Below are 20,593 nucleotides of genomic sequence, written 5' to 3'. Positions count from 1 at the left end.
TGAACCAGGTCTCCAGTTTTGGCTCCTGAAATTAATACATTTCAAAATACCTAGACATTCATTATCTCATTTAAGCTTCACATTCAGCCAGTGAGACTTTTATCCAGCAAAGGACTTATGTGAAAAGAATTGTAATCTTTCTTATTTCTTCTTATTTACGTTCAGGAAAAATCTACTCAGTTACGGAATAATTTATTTACTCTTAAGTGACAATATTACTACTTGTTTTAATCCAAGTTTCATAGAGATTTGTCAAAACTAAATTTTAACCCCATAAAAGCAAATGCAAATTGTTTCTTTTATCATGAAATCAAATATATGTTTCAAATCCACTAATAGGTTGCGAGACTTTTTCTCAACATTCAGCTGCTGTTTTCAAATTAATCCCTTCATTTTGTCTCAGGAAAGAGACCCTGAGGTTTGAGAATCCCCTTGTGTGGTCCTTTCATTGTGTCCCCAAATGACACCACCAATTCAGCCTGGAGACGGTGCGTTACCCAGCCTGTCCAGCCCTGGCCCAGCTATTCCTAAGGCTTGATTAGGCCCATGAATTGTACTTATTTGGGGACGTTGTAATTTCCATTTCTTTGCTTTGGTCCAAGATTTTTTTTTTCCTATTTCAGGTAATGGGGAAAGTGCCAACAATTTCCATTAATAAGACAGAAGGCTGCCACATATACCTCAGTGAAGATGCACTAGATTGTGCGATTGTGAGCGCCAAGTCATCCGAGATGAATATACTTATCCCTCAGGATGGGGATTATGTAAGTACCTTGTAAAAGTCTGTAAAGCACTTTTCTTGAGCCTTTGTGATTAACATTCTTAGAGATTGATTAATCAGCTCCCGAGCTATGAGTTTCATTTGCAGAATAATTCACGGGCAGGAGAGGTATTCAGAGCTGCCTTCCACATATCTTCTCCCCTGTTAGCTTCTTGACTATGCTTACTCCTGGATTTGTGATTCTCAAGGCAGTTTACTAATAATTACTTTAATAGGCTAGCTTTTACCAAATAGTACACCATGCATCTGAGTTCATATTACTTAGGACTAAATATTTTCACTTGCTATGGTGGAGGCAAACAGAAAAGAGGGGGAAATGCTTGGGAGAAAAAATGGGATAATAAGTAGGCCTATTTGTGTAGGTATACTTATACATCGGAGGGTCTCAAACTCAGCATGAGAGTCAGCTGGGAAGCTTGATGGACATGCCAGCTCACAAAGTCTGCACCTAAGGTGCAGGAGGCTTGGAGTGGGGCCCAGAATCTGTATTTTAATAGGCACCCCAGGTTACTCTGATGCCATCAGTCCATCCAACAACCCTTCTGAGAAACACTAGCCTAATGATTTTGCCACCATTTATTTTCTTTGTCTCCTCTCCCAAGCAAAGCAGCTTCTAAAAGAAGCATGTAGATATTCTCACACGCTAAGAGCAAAGTATCCATCAGTACATCTTCTGCATCGCGCAGTGCAGTGGACCCACTGGTTGTTGCTGTTTGGAAGCGACTTACTGCTTCCTACTAGGTGTTACTTCTTGGAAGTAGGGAAATAAATCCAGAGATGATGCCCTTTGATTCTAACTGTGCAAGAGTGTTGTGAACTAGGGAAGGATGGGAGAAAACCTAATTTAGTAGGCACACCTTTGGAAGAGGGGCGCCTGTCAGCCTGTGGGTCAATCACTGGCCATCTACACAGCAGTCGGCGGTCCGGTTAATCTCCTTAGGCAGATAATATGACTGCTGCTGTGCTCTCTTTCCCCACCTGTCAGTAAGCTCTTCAGCACTACCCAGCCACACATCACATATGGAAGCCTTGAATTCATCATTTAGGTCTAAGAAGCAAAACTCTGGCAGCCTTGGGCCATGCTTCACTACTAGGTGTATGGCCAGCTGAACCCTGAGTCAGAGGACTCTCCCCTTGGGCTCTCCGCCTGAAGCAGACTACTGAGGAGCTGAAGCCAGTACAGCCCAGCTTCAGGTGGGAGAGCCAAAACTTGGGGTGATTCCTGGCCTTTGCAGCTGTTTCAGCAGAAGGCACAGCTGCATGGGAACCGGATCTACTAAGAAAAGCAGTGGGGTTTGGATGAACACTCCAGACTAGTTAAGAGAGAATCCCTGGGCGTGGGACCCCGACATCTGTATTTGTTAAAGCTTCCCAGTGATTCCACTGTGGAGCCAAGACTGAGCTCCACTGACCTAAAGGATGAGTATAGGTCAAAACCTGAGCTTTTATGCTGAAAAAGTCATCTTCCCTTCACAGGTGAATTGTCTTGTGCCCTCAGTCCATGGCCCTCTTCACGCAATTATCCGGTTGGAGGTAATAGGGAGCAATACAGAGGTCCTGCCAGGGGCATTGTCATCTGGGAATGGATGATGAAGATGATTTATCCATCAAGATAAATGGAGATCTGTGATCATGTGACTATCACTTCACTCCCCAAAAAGATTTGGAACAGCTGTAAAGCTGTTAAGTGTCAAAGAGGTGCTCCCACTCTGGAGCATTCTCTCCCTGGGCTGGTACTTAAGAGCAAATAGAAAGCCTCATTTACTCATTAAGAAGAGCCCCAGAGGAATATTGGCTACATAAACACACAGCCCCACAGCCACACACACACACACACACATACACACTCAGTTATTAAGACTGTGGCTTCTTTGCTTCATCTTAAGACCTTCCATTGCAGATTTCCCTCAAGGAGAAAACATCACTCATTATAGAAAGACCCTTCCCCTTAAAATAAATAAATAACACCTTCTTCCAAAGGAAACAGCTGGATCCTACATCTAGGAAGATATGTACTCCTGTGTGCAGTCCACTGATACATCACATCTCACCAGCGGATGAGCACAGGCATCAGCTGGTCGATGCAAATAATCCATAATCAATCTATCAATCAAAATTGGGGTGAATTTACTATGAGCCAAGCCTAAAGGACCATAAAGCCTGGGGGAGTACCTTCACAAAGGAAGGAAGCACTCCAAAGAAGCAGAGTGTACAGGGTGGTTATTTACCATCTTGGAACAAAGAGTATACATCACATATGACAGGAATTTCCCTTTTACAGCAATCACAAGATGCTTTGCTGGCACAGCAGGTCCGTGGTCACAAGATGAACTCAGTAGGTCAGGGGTCAGCAAGTCAGTGGTCACAAGGTGAACACGGCAAGTCAGTAATTAATCCTTAGATTCTGGGAAGAGATGCTTACCCTTAAAGAAATGCTGATGGGTGGGGAGCCACATCTCTATCTTTAAGGGCATCATTCTTGGCTTTGGGATGTTGTAAGTGTTTAAAGCAGATGTACAATGTATGTTCAGCAGGCCACGTCAGGCCTTTCTGGAAAAACAAGGCCAAGCCTCATTGGTTTTAAACCAAATGGCTTCCTCATTTCCCATAATATATCCTATTACTTTTCATTTCTTCATCATGCTTATCAGATTCTTGGGGTTTCGACAGCGCTGTGTGGCCAGGAAGTCCAGGGAGGCCACTGAAACCAGGGCCGAGGGGACTGCTCCTTGCCTTCCTTTTCGATCCTTTTCTGAAATGACTAGGGAATCACTCTCTGGGGAAAGGAGAGAATCCAAACTGGTTTTATTTTGGCTATTCTGCATTTTTCTTGACGTGTATGTGTGCGTATGTGTGGATGGGTGTACGTATGTGATGGTGTGCATGTATTTCTCAATAGGAAGACCAGGGGGACAGGATAAAGAGTAAGAAATTTGTATACAGCCCAAAGCACATGTTTATATTTCATCAAAGAATAGACAATGCTGGGAAAATCCTTTCTATTCGGTGTGACTGGGGACCAGCAGCCTTGGCATCCCCTTAGAACTTGTTGGAAATAAAGGTTCTCATTCTTTTTCCCAAATCTGCTGAATCAGAATCTGCATTTTAACAAGATGCCTAGTTGATTCGTGTGCGTGTTAGAGTCTGGTGGAGAGTAGTGGGTAAGAGAGGCTGGCTAGGTTTGGACTCTGGCTGCCCTGCTTTCTTGTGATGCCATCTTGGGCCAGTTGCTTAACCTCTCAGGCCTGTTGCCTGTAGGTGTGTCTCAATAATATCTGGTGCATAAGGATGTGTAGGAGATTAACTGAGTTCACATATATCCAGTGCTTAGAAGAATGGCTGGTTTTTAGTAAGTGCTAGCTTTAAGGATGATGCTGGCAAACAGTCACAGAACTGACACATGACTGTGCAAATCTCCCTGTGACACAGAAGACCTCTCCATGATATATGGGTTCCGTAAAATGTCTTTGTCCATCATGTGACACTAATCAGCCTTCCGTCTGTTGGCAAAAGGAAACCTTGGGTTTAAAAAACTTGGTTCTTCTTGCCTTTTTCCAGAGAGAATTTCCTGTTCCTGAACAGTTCAAGACGGCATGGGATGGATCCAAGCTGGTCACTGAACCTGCAGAAATTATGGCCTAACCTCTCGAGAGACCGAGCCCCCTGATGTGAATTCCCCCATGCAAAAAAAAAAAAAAAAAAAGGAAAAAAGCAGCATTAAAGATCTAGAAGTGGCAGTAGCACCTACTACTTTAGTTTTGGCCTCCAACAATTCCGTGCTATAGAAACAGCATCATTTCTGGCACGCCATCGTGGGCATTTTGAAGTATTTAACGTTTCTTCCTGATTTGCCTTTGTGTGTGATTTGAGTTCCACAGGATGACTTGTGAGCATTAAACATTTAGAGGGGAAAAAAGGAATTCTGTTCCCTCCTGTCATTAACACAGTAGCTGATACGTAAAAATATTGCATGATTCCCTTTTACACTTACGTTTAATTGCTAGTTGGAAAATAAAACCTTTGAGGATCTAAGATGTACGTTTTTACCCTTTAGACAATTTCGATATGATGTAGGAGTAGTGTGCTCTAAAAAATATACCATTTTTTTCTTAGTTTTGCCACATGTTCACCTCTATCAGCGTGGATACACTGTCGGCACGAATAACTTCAACCCGTGTTTTTACAAAACTTGAGAAAATTCCGTACTAAGGACTGTATCCAGTTTCTTGGTCCTCGGAAGACTTGTTGAATTTACAGTTACTAAAAGCCAAAAGTAAATTCTAATGATTTATCTTAAATATTTTTGCGCCATGTCACTTGCAAAACTTACTTTTCCGCATGAAGCTTTTTATGCCAGAAATTGGTAGGGAGGAAGCAGATATAACACCTCACAATTTTGCTCTCAGATCAAGCTCAGTGTTTTTGTTTCCCAATTTTGAACCTGTTAAATATCAGATGCCTCGTAAATGATGTCTTTAATGTTTTATTACAAATTACGTTCTCCTTTTCCACTTGCCAGACTTGCTAAGCAGTCTCAAAAATGAACATGAAAAAGCCAGAGATGTATTACTTCTTCCAAAACCTGAGGAATTGTCTGTTGGTTTGGCTTTCTGCTCCTATTTTGATAGTACGTGTTTTTTCAACCCAAGAGTGACTACGCTATTCCGTGGTATCTTTTCAGTACACAGTGCTGAAAGTCTGCAGCTCCTCGGATCATGTGTAATGAATTATAGCATAATGCTTGCAGACCCAATACAAGCATATATATTGTGCCTATTACAGCCTTTGGAATATATCATTTCCGTTTTTTAAATATCTTCTATACCCATATAGTATTCAGATTACTAATGCTCATGGATGAGGTTTTGCTATAAAAGTTTTGTCCATATGAATAATGTGGTGGCTTTAGTAAATATCTTTTTTTCAACTGTAAACTTACTCTGAAATAAAGTAAAGTTCTAATTGTTTAAATACTGTGATGAATTCTGGGTGTTAGAATTATTTTTTTCCGCTTTGATTTGCCCCTTGCTCACATGTCAGATTTAAGGAAAGACAGCTGAGTCCTGCTGGTTGAATTAGAGAATATATACAGTGTGCCATCAGCTTCCCTGAAGAGTGGCGTCTTTGAGATAGATATCGGATAAGGCCCTGTGCAGTTGGAATGACTGTCATAAAATTCTAGAATCCAGTTTTATAATTCAAGTCCTCTTCACTGAGAAAATCCCCCTCATACATCTGTGTTAATATAAACATCCCAGAAAATAAATTTAATTTATAAATATGATACAGTATTACATCTGCTATGTTTTTTAATGTGTAATATAAATATGAATAACTTTTATAATAAATTTATAGATAAACGTCTGGACGAAAAAATTCAAGTAGGAAGAAAAGACTCTTAAAAGGACATGCTCCATACCCATTATGTAGTAATAATTTTATATTGAAAAAGAAGTCCAGTCAAAATTCTTAGACTCTGCCGACTGGCCTTCGACTTGGCATCAGCCTGTCAAAATGCTTCGCCACAGTCATTGAAAACCTGGACTTGAGGTTCAAACAATAATTTTACCAGCCACACGTCACCTACTGGTTTTTTGGGTAGGTTGAATTTGTTGAAAAAGGAAAAGAAAAACAAAGAAACTGGCAATGTATAGGAAAACAACAAAGCAACGCTGTGTTTCCACTACACTCGCTCCTGCACATTGCTGAATTCCAGTGTCACCAGTGCTATGACCGAGTAAATAGTGTCAAAGAAGTAAGAAATTCGTATGTAGCAGAATTGCATGTCATGCACACTTGCAAAAAAATCGAAAGAAAAGTAAGTATCAGCCAGAAAATTGAGTGCCAAGGGTCTCCTGGATCTCTTCACTTTGTAATATTACTAAGTATCATTTGTAGAATCAAAATGATAATCCAAAAGTCTTTGGTGTCTTGAAAATCCTTTCCTCGATACTGCTATCTCCTTTAGATAATCCATTATAATAATCTTCCTTTCACAGCAAGGGATCTTAAAGTGAGTAGTCAATACGAACCACTTCTCCTTATCTATGGAAATTCTTTCTAGAACTGATAGGAAATACATATAGTTACCCTTTCAATCATTGAAAATGTCTACTGCAACTTCTTAGAATCTAGATGAGTTTATCTAAGCCCCTTATTTTAAAGATGAAAGAGCAGAGGTCCAGTGACATTAGCAACTTGAATAAAGACAAGCAACTGGTTAGAGGTAAAGCAAGGACTAGAACACAGACACACACACACACAAGCACACACCTTTTTGTTACTGTAATTTGGCTTCTAGTCTTACCGTGTTTCTGACACTCTCAAAGGTCATTAAATCCAGTGGCTTTATCTCATTCCTCATCCACTGAGATTCTTGACACTGCCCTTTTCTTATTAAACTCTTTTTGATTTTGTGATACACAATCTGCCTCCTCTCCTTTCTACCTTTTCCCCCCTCTCATATGCTCATTTGTCTCCCTTAACTTCATCTATCACCTCTATGTAGATGACTCCCAAATTTACATCCCCAACTCAAATCTATCTCCCCAGATTCTTTGTTGGTTTTGAGGAAGATTAGCCCTGAGCTAACATTCTGTCACCAATCTTTTTTTTTTTTTTTTTTTGCTGCAGAAGACTGGCTCTGAGCTGACATCTGTGCCCATCTTCCTCTACTTTATATGTGGGATGCCTGCCACAGCATGGGTTGACAAGCTGTGCGAGGTCCACACCCAGGATCTGAACCAGCGAACCCCGGGCTGCGAAAGCAGAATGTGCCAACTTAACCCCTATGCCACCGGGCAGGCCCCATATCTCCCCAGATTCTTAATTCCAAGAGTCCACTGAGTATTTCTACCTTTCTGTCCCAACTTCATTCAACATAACTAAAACTAATGCACATTTTCCACACAAATCCATGTTTTCCTCATCTGCCTTTCTAGTTCAGTCAAGGGCCTCCTCATACTTTTCACAGAGATTTCAAATCAGCCATTTTCTGTGATTGGAAACACTGAAAGAGATCCAGGATCTGGAGGGAGCCATGGTGCAGTCTTGAACATGTTTGATTCGGGGCATCTTTGTGACATGTAATGGGAAATGGAGAGTAGACAGTTGGATATTGGTCTGGAGTCCTTCCATTGCCTCTGATACCAAATCCTTAAGAATCATTTCATAAGTTTAATATTCCAAAAAATGACTTTCATTAAACACGTTCATTTTAAAAGAATTATTTTAAACCATTAGCACTGTCTGCAGCACTGCAGATACAGACAGAATTTTAAGGGCTTTAATTGCCTTAACTGAGACAAGCTGACTTTATAGTCTTTCACAGATTTCTTTTGCAAGTTTAACCATTTTCTTTCTTTCTTTCGTTCTTTTTTTTTTTTTTTTTTTTTGGTGAGGAAGATTGGCCCTGAGCTAACATCTGTTGCCAATCTTCCTCTTTTTGCTTGAGGAAGATTGTCCCTGAGCTAACATCTGTGCCAATCTTCCTCAAGCTTGACCATTTCAGTGTTTCTGTACATGGTGAAATTTATGTCTGTGCTACCAGTAGAAAGTAAGTCAACTCAAATTAACCATTGATAATTCATCCCGATTTCTCCAAATGTTTTTTGTTCCTCTACTGTTTGTTTAGTAACTTGGCACAGAATATGCAGCTAAGAAAGGATAATGTTTGCCTATCAGTAGAGAATTTTTTTTCGTGTTTCCCACCAGTACAATGTCTTATTTTATATTTAAAGATAATTTTTGCTTAAAACTACAATTTGGGGGGCCAGCCCTGTGACCTAGTGGTTACGTTTGACTTGCTCCACTTTGGCAGCTCAGGTTTGGTTCCTGGGTGTGGACCTATACCACTCATCAACAGCCATGCAGTGGTGGTGACCCACATACAAAATAGAGGGAGATTGGCATGGATGTTAGCTCAGGACAAATCTTCCTTGGGGGGAAAAAAAAGAACCCACAACTTTGAATATTTGAGTTCTAAATCCACATTTATTTCATTATCTTGGTTTTTAAGACCATCAGAGTCAAAAAATGATACCTCATCTGACGTGAAGATCCAGATGAAAGAAATGCATCATTGACCACACTTACCAAACCATAATGCTAATTTTTAAATCTCATTCACCAATATCACAAAGGTTTTCTCACTAAAATTCAGTTAGTAATTTCCCATGAGCTCAATAATTCTTGGAAACTAATCAGAAGGTGTGTATTTTAAAAATTTTTGTTATTTTTAATAACTCTGTGACCTCATTTCTTCAACTCATAAGTTGATAAACATATAATGGGAAGTCTTCCCATGAACACAATGGTTTTATAGATTTGTTTGGGAAGACTGATCTTTCCTGTTCATTGTCCCTATGAACCATAACCATGCCCACACATAATGAATGGTACACATCCCCTAGCAGGGGTGATGCTAATGACACATGTCCCTCAGCAGCCTGCCCTGCATGCAGCTGATAGTATAACACCCTCTGCTTCAACATTTCTCTTCAGTTTAAAAGCTGTAGGAAAAATATCAGAGTTAGGTGGATGCAGACTGTCAGTTCCAGGGGAGTAATTGCCCTCCTCAATCAGGCATGAGCAAAGTCTATGATCCTCTCTGGATATTTAAAGATATTGTCCTATGGTAGCATTAGTAAAAGATGTATAGAGGTCCAGCGAAATATTTTACAAGAGTCATGTATGATATGTATCTTCAGGAAAAGGATATAAATTCATGGCAGTGTGGTATTTAAAGGAGTTTGTTATATGTATTCTCCATATCCTGGGACAGAGAAAAGTTGGAAGAAATAACCAGGAGTTTCCTCCACCATTACGAATCTCATTTCTTTAGCTCTCACTACAATGGCAAATCAAAACAGAGATTCTGATATTTATCTGACTAAGCAAAAAGAAATTGTGTGTGCCTGTTGAAAAAGAAATAGTCTTTGAAAACTGAAGTTATCAAAATTGCCTGTCCAAATTCACTAAATAAGTGGTCAACATTTTCCTATGTGCTCAGTCACAGCTGATATGCAGCTATCTGAAGAATAAAGCAGGACTATTTTAACGTGAGCCCATTCCATGGATGTGGAATTCAGGGAGTAACATCCCATCACTAACAATTAAAATCTGGTTCACTAGAGAATTATCAAAATGTTCTCTCATTTGTTAACATCTCAAATAATTACACAGCAATATGGTCTACATTCTGCAGCCTGCTTCCACCAACTGGCTAGACAACTATTTTCTCAAATTGGATTGACTCTATAAACTCTATAGTTTACAGAAATAAGTTCTCTCTTTAACATCTTACCAGATAGACACGTTTCCAACAGGGCTTATCCTGAGGGTTAAAAAGTTCATACTTACACTAACTCTTCAAAAAACTAAAAATAGATTTTGCATTAATTAGAAAGAGCTCTGGCATGGGAGTCATAAGACCTGGTTTCCATTCTGGAAACCATTAACCAGAGGTGTATGCATTTGACAAATGCCTGTGACACCTCTAAAGATATGTAATCCTTTAAAAATGAGATCAATGTGTTAAAATTTTTCTCAAATATGATTAAACAAATATATAATAAAACTGCTGAGGCAGAGCCACTAGCTGCCCACCAAAATCTAGTCTTTCTTTCCTTAGTAAACTACATTTCCCAGCCTCCCTTGCAGTCAGATCCCACGTGACTAGATTCTTCTTGAAGGAAGGTCAGTGTTAAGTAATATAAATCCCACTTCAGGACTCAGTTTTCTACAACAGCATGTTTTCCCCATGTTCCCTTTCCCTTCCTCCAACCAGATCCTAGACATGGCAACTAGTCTCATCATGTAGATGACAACATGCTCTGATTATGCAAAAATAACAAGTTAGAAAGAGCCTGGGTCCCTGAGTCACAATATGGAAGAGAGCCACTCACTGCCGTGAACCTGCAGAAGCAGTTACATGAGAAATAAACTTACCTTGTGCTTAAACTATTACCTATTTGGATTTGTTTATCAGAGTAGGTTAGGCTACCTAAACTATTATGCCACCTAAGGAACCCTCTGATTTACTAGCTCAGTCATCAGAAATACCTTCAAAGAATTCGGAAAGATGTGCGCAATATGTTAAGTAAAATGAGCATGTATCAGAAAAACAAATAGTAAGAATATTTTTATTATAATGTATGCCAATTAAAAAAGCTATATTTTGTTTGCATCTAAAGGAATATAAACATATATCTGATGCAAGACAGTTTAGTATAGTGGTTGAGAGCATGGATCCTAGTTTTATCACTTACTGGCTGTATAATTTTGAGAAAAATCATTTCACTTCAGTTTGTTCATCCCTGACATAAAGATGATGATAATAGTGCTTACCCACTTGGTTGTTTTGAGGATTAAATTAATATATGTATAGCACATAGTAAAGGTTATATAAGTATTAGTTACTATTATTATCATCATTATAGCATAGGGAAAAACATGGAAAGATAAACGCACTAAAATGGCAACAATAGCTCTCTTTGGAGTATGGGGTTGAAGGGAAAGACCTTTTCACTTTTTATTCTTCTTTATTGGTTGAATTTGTCAGATTAAGCCTTATAAGTATTTGTTTATTAAAATTCCCATAATTCTTTGTGATTATTAGACATCAATAATTTTTAAAATACATTCAAAGGAAGATAATTATGTTTTAGTTCATAAATTTATTATTCACCTCTTTCAGATTACAAGTTTTTGTTTCAAAAGAGTACACATGAAGGAAGTGTTTTTTAATCGACATGAAAAAATATAATCCAAAGGGAAAATCAATATTTTTTAAAAGCTTATTTCAAAAAAAGTGGTAAAAGCTATTTACTTGCACAATTTCTTAGAACCTAGTGATTTCAATTCAGTAAATTAAATATTTTTGGAACACTTCTATGTGACTGGTACTGAGGACACAAGTGGGCAAGAGTCACAGACACTGCTTTGAAGAAAAACATAGGTTGAATAATTCTTTAGAGAAACAAACTTTCTTTTCAATTTCTAAAAAATTATTAAAAATAAATGCCTACTTTATAAAACACTAGAAAAAAACAAAAAAAAGTTATATACCAAAGTACAGAAAATAAAAGCATGAATGAGATAGAAAAAACAGAGGAAGATAAAATATAAGACCACAGATATTGTGAAAATAAATATAAATGTGATAAATTATACCATGAGAATACAGAAACTCAATTCAACAAGTATATACACTGTTTTCAAAAGCCACATCTAGAACGAAGTGTCTCAAAACATTAGAACTAAAAGGAGGGGCAAAAGGATATTGGATGAATGCAAATAACAAGAAAGCAGGAGTCACAATACTAATATGTAATGCAATAAAATTCAAAGTAAATACATTAAACCGAAATTTACAGTTCATTTTATAATGATAAAGGATACAATTCACACCAAAAATATCACTCTCAGAAGTCGTTATGTGTCTGTATTAGTTTTCAATTGCTGCATAATACATTAGCATAAACTTAATGGTTTAAAACAATGCCTGTTTCTGTAGTCCGAAGTCTGGGCGTGATGTTGAGGGCGCTGGTCAGAGGCTCGAAAGACCGAAATGAAATCAAGATGGCGTCAAGCTGCATTCTCATTTGAGCTCATCTAAGGCTTGGGGTCCTTTCCAAGTTCATTCAGATTATTAGCAGAATTCAGTTCCTTGAGGTTGTAGGACTGAGGTCTCCGTTCTCTTGCTGGATGTTAGCTGGGAATTGCTCTTAATTTCTAAAAGCCACCCTCAAGTCCTTGCCTCATGGCCCCTTCCATAGATAGTTCACAATATGGCTGTTTCTTTCTTCAAGACCAACATGAGGATGTCTCTCCGAATTTCTCCGAACTCTTCCATCTCTGACCTTCAAACTCTCATTTAAAGGACTCATCTGATTTGGTCAGGTCCACTCAGGATAATCTACCTTTTGATTAACTTAGAGTTGACTGATTAGGGACTTTGATTATCACTGAAGAATCCCTTCACCTTTGCCATATAATGTACCCTGATCATGGGAATAAGATTCACAGATCTGTCTCACACTCCAGGGGAGAGATTCTACACAGTGCGGACACCAGGAGGCGGGAATTTTGGAGACCAACTTAGAATTCTGCCTGCCACAGTACTGAATTGTTTTTCACGAAAATGTATTAAGCAATAACTGTTAAAAATGCAAAAACACGAGTTTTCAAAAGTATAAAAGTAATGTGCTCTAATATATATATTTCTGTCTTGCGCAGATTGAGTAGGCAAAATAAATTTGACTGACCAAAAAGCTAAACTATATCATTAACAAGATTGATTTGAAATATTATTAGAACTCTAAAAATAGAGGATATACTTGTTTTTCCAGTGTCTTATGAACTTAATCTTGCATTAGGACAAAATGAAAATCTTAGAGTCTGAAAAGTAAATATTATATGGGCCATAGTCTCTGACAACAAGGCAATAAAGCTCAAACAGAGAAGTAAAGATTTTAGCAAAGTAATCCAACCACTGAAAATGTTTAATTACTCTTCTAAATAATTCCTGAATCAAAGAAGAAAGCAATACTGCAATAACAATAGCAACAATGGAAGTGCAATATATAAAAGACTATAGAATGATAAGCATTCTAGCCAAAAAGTTAGAAAAAGGAAACAAGGCATATCAAAGGAATATAGAAGAAATAAATTAATAAAACAAATATTAAAGAATTATAAAAATTAAAATGTAATCTTTTATGTTTGAAAAAAGTAGAAGAGAATGTAGAAAGATCTATGCTCAAAATGTAGATGGTAATCCTTTGGGGTGCACCGATATTTCTTTGCGGTTTAATTTGTTATAACAAGCGTATTTTACTTTTGCAAATAAAAATAAAAGAGAGGTAGGCAGGCAAGGAACATTCTATTTTTTGCAAGTTGGCTATAAAGTGCCAATTATATTGACTATTTTTCCAATATCTTATGGAAGACATTTTAAAATTAATCATACAGTAGTTCAAAACCAATATCTCAAATTCCAAAATGCCAAAATATACAGGCATTGTCTCTGAGCTCAAGACAATGAAGTTAGAAAATGAGAATTAAAAAATAACTAAAAGATTAACCATGTGATGGGTAGCTCTTTGATTTTTAAATTTCTTCAGTAGTTATAAACGTCTTTAGGTTTTTGTCTTCTTCTTGAGTCAATTTTGGCAATTTATCTTTTTCTAGGAAATTCATTTTCTCTGGATCTCTGGATTTTTTAATTTGTTGGAATGAAGGCAAACATCATATTCTGTTTTTTTTATTGTTTTGGTATTTTAAATTATATGTTCTTTCTAATTCTTAATGTTCTATACTGTAATTTATCCATTTTTTCTTAATTAACATTGCGATAACTTTAGATCTTGTGTTGTTTTTTCCTTCAAAGAACTAGATTTATTGACAAATTATACTATCATTCTGCTTTCTAATCTTTAAAATTTTTATGGCTATCTCATTTATTTTTATTGTTTTACCAGGAAATATGCTTGACTTGCATCTTTATACCCTCATGCTCATATTTCTGAAAGGTAGATTCATAAAATGGGGATTAATGAGTCACAAAGCTTAGATATTGTGAATGTTGGTGGATGTCACTAAAATGGCCTTCAAAAAAGTTGTGCAGGGGCTGGCCTGGTGGCATAGAGGTTATGTTCACGTGCTCCACTTCAGCAGCTGGAGGTTCACGGATTTGGATCCCAGGCATGGACCTACACACCGCTCATCAAGCCATGCTGTGGTGCCGTACCTAAAAAAAAAAAAGTTGTGCAAACTTACACTTGCACAAGCTATGTATGAGTGAACCTATTTCGCCATACCCTGTCAACACTGAATACCAACAATCTTAGTAATTTTTCCAGTCTGATGTGGCCTATTAAGGTACATAAAATTCATCAGGGGTTGTGGGGGAGCCTATTGCATAAAAAGAAGATAAGTTATCATGGTTAGTTAACAAGCATAAAATGAACCAGGACATTAAATTTATAAAAGAGTGTACAGGTCAACAAAACCAAGACAAGAGAGAAAATGGAAAAGAAACTAAGAGAATTGTGGAATTTTTCATTCTTTTGACCACAAGAAAGAGACGGGCTAAAAGCAGAGTGGGAATCTGATGAAGGTGGGTTGAAGTTTCAGTTACTGTCCCGTGTGCTTACAACTCCAGATTGGACTGGCTGTGGGGCCCCACTTGATGATAATGATAACATGATGGGGAAAAATCATGTAAATAAAGTGAATAATAAGGAAGAGGGAGAGAGTAGCATTTAGGCTAGTTGGCTCTGTCTTGGAGGGAGTTTAGGAAGAAGGAGTGGTGCCACAGTCAAGGAGGAAATTCTAGGGGAAGAATTTGAGTTAGGTATATAAGCTCCTGAGTACTCGAGAGCTTCTGTGTCTTTCCCTCTGGATTGGTTGCTTCCAGTGCTAATAAAAAAGGAGCAGGGGGCCGGCCCCTTCCCCTGGTGGTTAAGTTCAGTGGGCTCTGTTTTGGCTGCCTGGGTTCAGTTCCCAGGTGTGGACCTACACCATTTGTCAGTGGCCATGCTGTGGCAGCAACCCACACACACACTCAAAAAATAGAAGAAGATTGGCACAGGTGTTAGTAGCTCAGGGCTAATCTTCCCCAAGCAAAAAGAGGAAGATTGGCAACAGATGTTAGGTCAGGGCCAATCTTCCTCAGCAAAAAAGAAAGAAAGAAAGAAAGCAGCAGGCAGAGGCAAATGAATGTTTTTCACATTCATTGGTACCAACACTTTATATTTTACAAATATTTGTGCTTTGTCTGTCCCAATATCTTCCTGTTGCTGACTGGGTCAAAGGCAAACTCAGCCTCCCTCCCTTGACCTTTCTGTACATCATAATGCCTTCTAACACTAGACCAGGCCACTCTCTTTTTGGCTTCTTTCCTTCCTTATGTCATAGTCATTTTCTTCATAGACTCTACATATTTTCAGCTTTTTATGTCATGCTAGCCATACCTAAAGAAGATTTCACTTCACCCCCAATTCTCATATTTTGCAAGTAAAATCTAATCCTAACCTAAAATGGTCTTCCTTTTTACCAGAATCTCCTGGGCACTGTATGTTTATGTATATATAACTTGGAGCTAGTCAACCGTCCTTGGTTTCTGTTAGTATAAAACGGAGAAGACTGGATCGATTATTTTTAAAGGTTCTGAAGCTGGATTTGGATAGCGTGAAGTTCTTAGCTTTGGATCTCTCTCCACCTGCTGGTTACCTAAAGTCAGTTGGCACTATATAATGAGGTTTGCTGTTGCTTTATGAGTTCTGCCCATTTTTAAGAGTCACATGTGCCTCTTGTGAATGCTGATACATTTATAAATCACTTTGAATTCCTAAAATCAAAAATTCTGTTATAAAGAAAACATATTGTTATAAAATATTTAAAACAGATGATAAATTTCTTAATGCTGCTTAACAACCACTGGAGGGCAGAAAAGCATCATACAGCATTTCACTCCAAGTTTGGCTAGAGAAGGAAAAGATGCCTTCTGTTATGTGTATTTCTAAAAGTCGGTACCAAAATCATATTATTTTAAAATTTAATCCTTTATTTGGTGCATTGGACGTGTTTTCAGAAGAAGTCTTTGATGGTGGTCATACCTTTTGTTTTTCAAATTGTCTTCTATCAATGTATCAAATTTATTCTGAAGTGGACGCTTCAAAGAGTGATTTGCCATCATTGGGTGGGTTTGTCATATATTACTAGTAAGAATAGTTGCAATATGTTGATAAACAAAATCTCACTAAAAATTAGAGAAATCAATACTAAAACAACAGATTCGCGGCTGCTCAATTTTCAGGAATCTCTTTTCAGTGGTCCTAGCAAAACGTGGATTCAAACATGGTTAAAAATAATTAGCTACTCCCTAACACCTTCTCTTCCAAAACAAACTCCTCAAAGGTTAGAACTTATCTCTACTTGCTCACCTTCCATTCCCTTTTCAATCAGCCTTTCACCCTTCACTCTGTGAAACTATTCAGGCAAAGCCACCGGTGACCAAATGCAGTTAAGCTTCTTGAGCTGGAAGGATCATAACTAGCACTTGCTAACTTTCACGTAAGAGGAATTTATTGGAAGTCTATCACAGCATCTGAAATTAAAGAAGAAGTATAGATAGGAAGAGATAACCAACTGTCTTATCAGGGTCTCTGCTGGCATTAAATTTACACCATCCCGGGATCACTTGACTCAAGTTTCCAAGAGCAGGTGAGCATGTCCAGTTGGCAGAGCTTTGGTCACATGGCCACCCCATGGCTTGGAGAGGCAGAGCAGAATGCCCTGACAGTCCTACCACGGCTGCACATATTGGGAGAGGGGTTATTCAGTAAGAGGAAATTGGGGTGCTGTTACCAAAAGAAGGAGAAAGGTAGAGGGGTCAAAAAAGAAAAATGCCCACCAGAGTTTTCATCCTCCTTGGTTTCTTTATGGTTCTGACACCAGGTAGAGCTCCCTCCTTATGGAAATTATCTCCTCCCACTCAATCCGACTTTCCTTCCCCCTCACTATTCTTTCTCAGCCTTTTCTTCTTCTTCTTTAGTATTCCCCCGGCCTCTGTTCTTGGCTTCTTTTTCCTCTCTTTTCACAGGGTTTTCCACCTACTCATCACTTCAGTGACCACCTGCATGCTTACGACTCCTCAACCCGGAGCTTTACAGATATGATAGATTAAACGGCCAGTATCCCTTGGACATTCCACGAGCAACTTACTGTTCCTCCTTCTGCCACCTTGCACTTCCTTCTGCCTGCTTTCATTCCCGTGAATGGCATCACGGTCCACTCACTCAGGCATCCAAGCCAGAGACTGTGTGATGCTTTTCTCTCTCTCTTCCGAAGTCCATTCAGTCACCAAATTCTGCAAATCGGGTTTCCTCAATTTCCCCCAAAGGCCTCCTCTCCTTTGCATTCCCAATACTATTGCCTTGGTTCAGGTTCTCTTCATCTTATCTAGATGACAGTCTCCCAGCTGGAGACCCTGTCTCCAGTTTTACACCATTCCAACCCATCTTCCGCATGGCCAGCAGAGAGATAGTTCTAAAAAAACAAATATGACCGGGTTTATCTCCCTGATTAAAGCCCACAGAAGAAAGTCCAAACTCCCTTATAAGGGAAAAAGCCCTTCAAAGCCCTCTCTACTTCTCCAGATTCATGTCTACCTGGTTCATCCCAGAGCATAAACATCAGTTTAGTAATTTTCATGAACTTTGCTCCTGTTGCACCTTCTCCCTGAAATAACCTGCCCTACTTTGTCCTTATGATAAATACTTTGAAGACTCAATTCAGCTCAAAGTCACCTCTTATAAAAAGCCCTTCCCAAGTCACAGCTCTGTCTCCTCGCAGCTGGGACTAACCACTCCCTCCTTTGGGCTCACTCTCTGCTCTGTACTTATTTACATACCATCTCTCCATCTATCCTGTCGCCCCTCGACTACAAACACTGGGCTTCGTTCACCTTTGTACTCCTCGTACCTGGCATAGTATCCAGCACTTAAAATGCTCAGTGGATGAGTAGAGAAATGAATTTGTGACTAGAGAAGGCAGAGAAAGTCCAGAGACTTCCTTGAGGAACTCAGGGAGAACAGAGACAACACTTTTTGATTTGAGCTAGGCCTATCTAGAGACACAGTATTTGTCAGTGGTTCTTTCAACTTTGGTTGCAAAGTAGAATTGCCTGGGAAGTTTTTAGAAAATATGGGTGGCTGGACCCTAACCAAGACCAGTTGTATCAGAACCTTTAGGGGTGGGGCTCAGACATGGGTGATTTTTTACAGGCTGCTCAGAGACTGTAGCGTGCAGCCAGCACTGAGAACCGCTGGTACATCGTACTCCTGAAATGGCTGCAGCCCGACTATGGGATAATGAGGAGCACACTGCCCAGGCAGCAAATGGCTCCTCATAAAGGGAAGAGCTTTAACATCACTGGTCTCTGACCTGGGCACTGTGTGTAATCAATGAGGAGGAATGCTTTCAAGAATAACACCAGATCGTACCACTTGAATTTTTATGACCCAGCTCTAAGGAAGTTTGTCAAAAGTGAATCTTGTAAAAAGCTATAAACAGTGATGTCAACCTTTCTCCTTCCCAAGGAAAATAGCACACGAGAGAACTTGTAAGCTATTTTGTTCACTGACAAGGAAAAAGAAGGAATGTGAAGAGCTTTGAAATCTCATTTTATGTTAGGATTCTTTTAGTTGTGAGTAACAGAAACAAAGGAAAAAGGAATTTATTAACTTGAGCAACTCTAAAATTCAAGGAGATGGTTTCAGACATAGCTGGATCCAGGAGAGAAGCATGTCACAAGAGGACTTTTTCTGTTTCTCCATCTCTTGGTTCCACTCTTCTCTATGTTGGTTTCACTTTTAGGCAAGGTTGATCCATGTGGCATCAAAAATGGCCACCAGCAGCTATAGGTTCACACCATCCTTGCACGTAGCTAGCAGTCTGGAGAACCATGAGTACCTCCTTCAGATGGTAAAATCCCAGGGATAACTCTATGTGGCCCAAGTCATATCACTTTCCTATCCCCGAACAATGGCTATGGGGCTGGATACTCTCATGTGCCTACATCTAGGGGCCAGAGGGGTGAAGTCAGTCTCATCTGAACCACATAAATTAAGAATAGAAGGAAGCATAGTTCTCCAAAGAGATGCCGAATAGCAAAAAAATAAGTCTATTTCATGTAGTTCTACTGGCACAGACTTTTGTAATTATTATCCTGTTACAGTTACTATTCTTTGGTTACAATCCAAAGAATCTGACTCTGGCTGATAAGAAAAAAATACTTATTATAAGAATAATGAGTCACTCACAGAATCAAAGGGAAAGGTGAACAACTGGGCCTTAAAGTGGTGAGGAACCAGGAACAATCCAAAGATCCAGTAACAGAAACTCATGGACGGTCTTCTTAGACTGATGGACCATTTTCAGTCACCATTCAAGATGCAAGTTTTATTGAGATAAAAATCTGACTGGCCCAAATGCAAGCAGAAGAGGGCAGGTTGGTAGAATTGTGTTTGACACTCCCACTTCCACAAGAATCAAAAGAATGGGGGAGAGACAGTTTTCCAAGGCATAAGCAGGAGGCTGTTGCTAGAAGGGGGAAAGGATACTGGCAGTAAAAAAACAACAGCTCATCAGTATAAAGTTTCAGCTACGCAAGATGAATAAGTTTTAGAGGTCGGCCGTACAACACAGTGCTTATAGTTAACAATACTGTATTGTACATTTAAAATTTTGTTAAGAGGGTAGATCTCATGTTATGTATTCTTACCACACACACACACACACACACACACACAAACATACATACACACACATATATATATACACACCCAAGAGCGGTTCACTACACACCCAAACACCAGCTGTCCTCCTCTCACTCTGCTCCCAAACCTCAGAGGCTAGAGTAAGTTAGGGTTACATAAAGATAAAGCCAACCTTCTGCAATCTTGTTACATAAAAACCAAAAATATCAAATATGTTTAAAGTAAAATTTCAAGGGCCAGCCCCGTGGCAGAGTGGTTAAGTTTGCGTGCTCTGCTGCAGCGGCCCAGGGTTTCACCAGTTTGGTTCCTGGGTGCGGACATGGCACCACTCATCAGGCCATGCTGAGGCGGCGTCCCACATGCCACAACTAGAAGAACCAACAACTAAAAATATACAACTATGTACCGGGCGGCTTTGGGGAGAAAAAGGAAAAAATAAATAAAATCTTCAAAGTAAAATTTCCTAGTTTGGACCTGAAATCCAAAGCATTGAATAACAATTACAGAAAGAGAAATAAAATGGCCCCCT

The 20,593-nt window shown here is 39.0% G+C and overlaps 1 protein-coding gene across 4 annotated transcripts in view; it reads left to right on the top strand.

Annotated features, from left to right (window-relative positions):
* The window catches only part of CAP2 (cyclase associated actin cytoskeleton regulatory protein 2), a 131,710-nt gene extending 125,700 nt beyond the window's left edge, over positions 1 to 6,010 (top strand). For 3 of the 4 annotated variants that reach the window (XM_046638691.1, XM_046638690.1, XM_046638689.1), the window contains 3 exons: positions 624 to 764; positions 2,258 to 2,314; positions 4,340 to 6,010. In XM_046638691.1, the coding sequence (XP_046494647.1) occupies positions 624 to 764; positions 2,258 to 2,314; positions 4,340 to 4,423 (282 nt within the window). In that variant the 3' untranslated portion in view covers positions 4,424 to 6,010. The remainder of the gene's footprint in view (positions 1 to 623; positions 765 to 2,257; positions 2,315 to 4,339) is intronic. The other variant, XM_046638693.1, reaches the window with a different exon arrangement.
* The last annotated feature ends 14,583 nt before the right edge of the window (positions 6,011 to 20,593 follow it).

Source organism: Equus quagga, chromosome 15 (assembly GCF_021613505.1).
Source record: "Equus quagga isolate Etosha38 chromosome 15, UCLA_HA_Equagga_1.0, whole genome shotgun sequence".
Taxonomy (NCBI): Eukaryota; Metazoa; Chordata; class Mammalia; order Perissodactyla; family Equidae; genus Equus; species Equus quagga.
The sequence above is the reverse complement of the archived record's forward strand: the minus strand, read 5'-3'. Positions and strand labels throughout refer to the sequence as shown.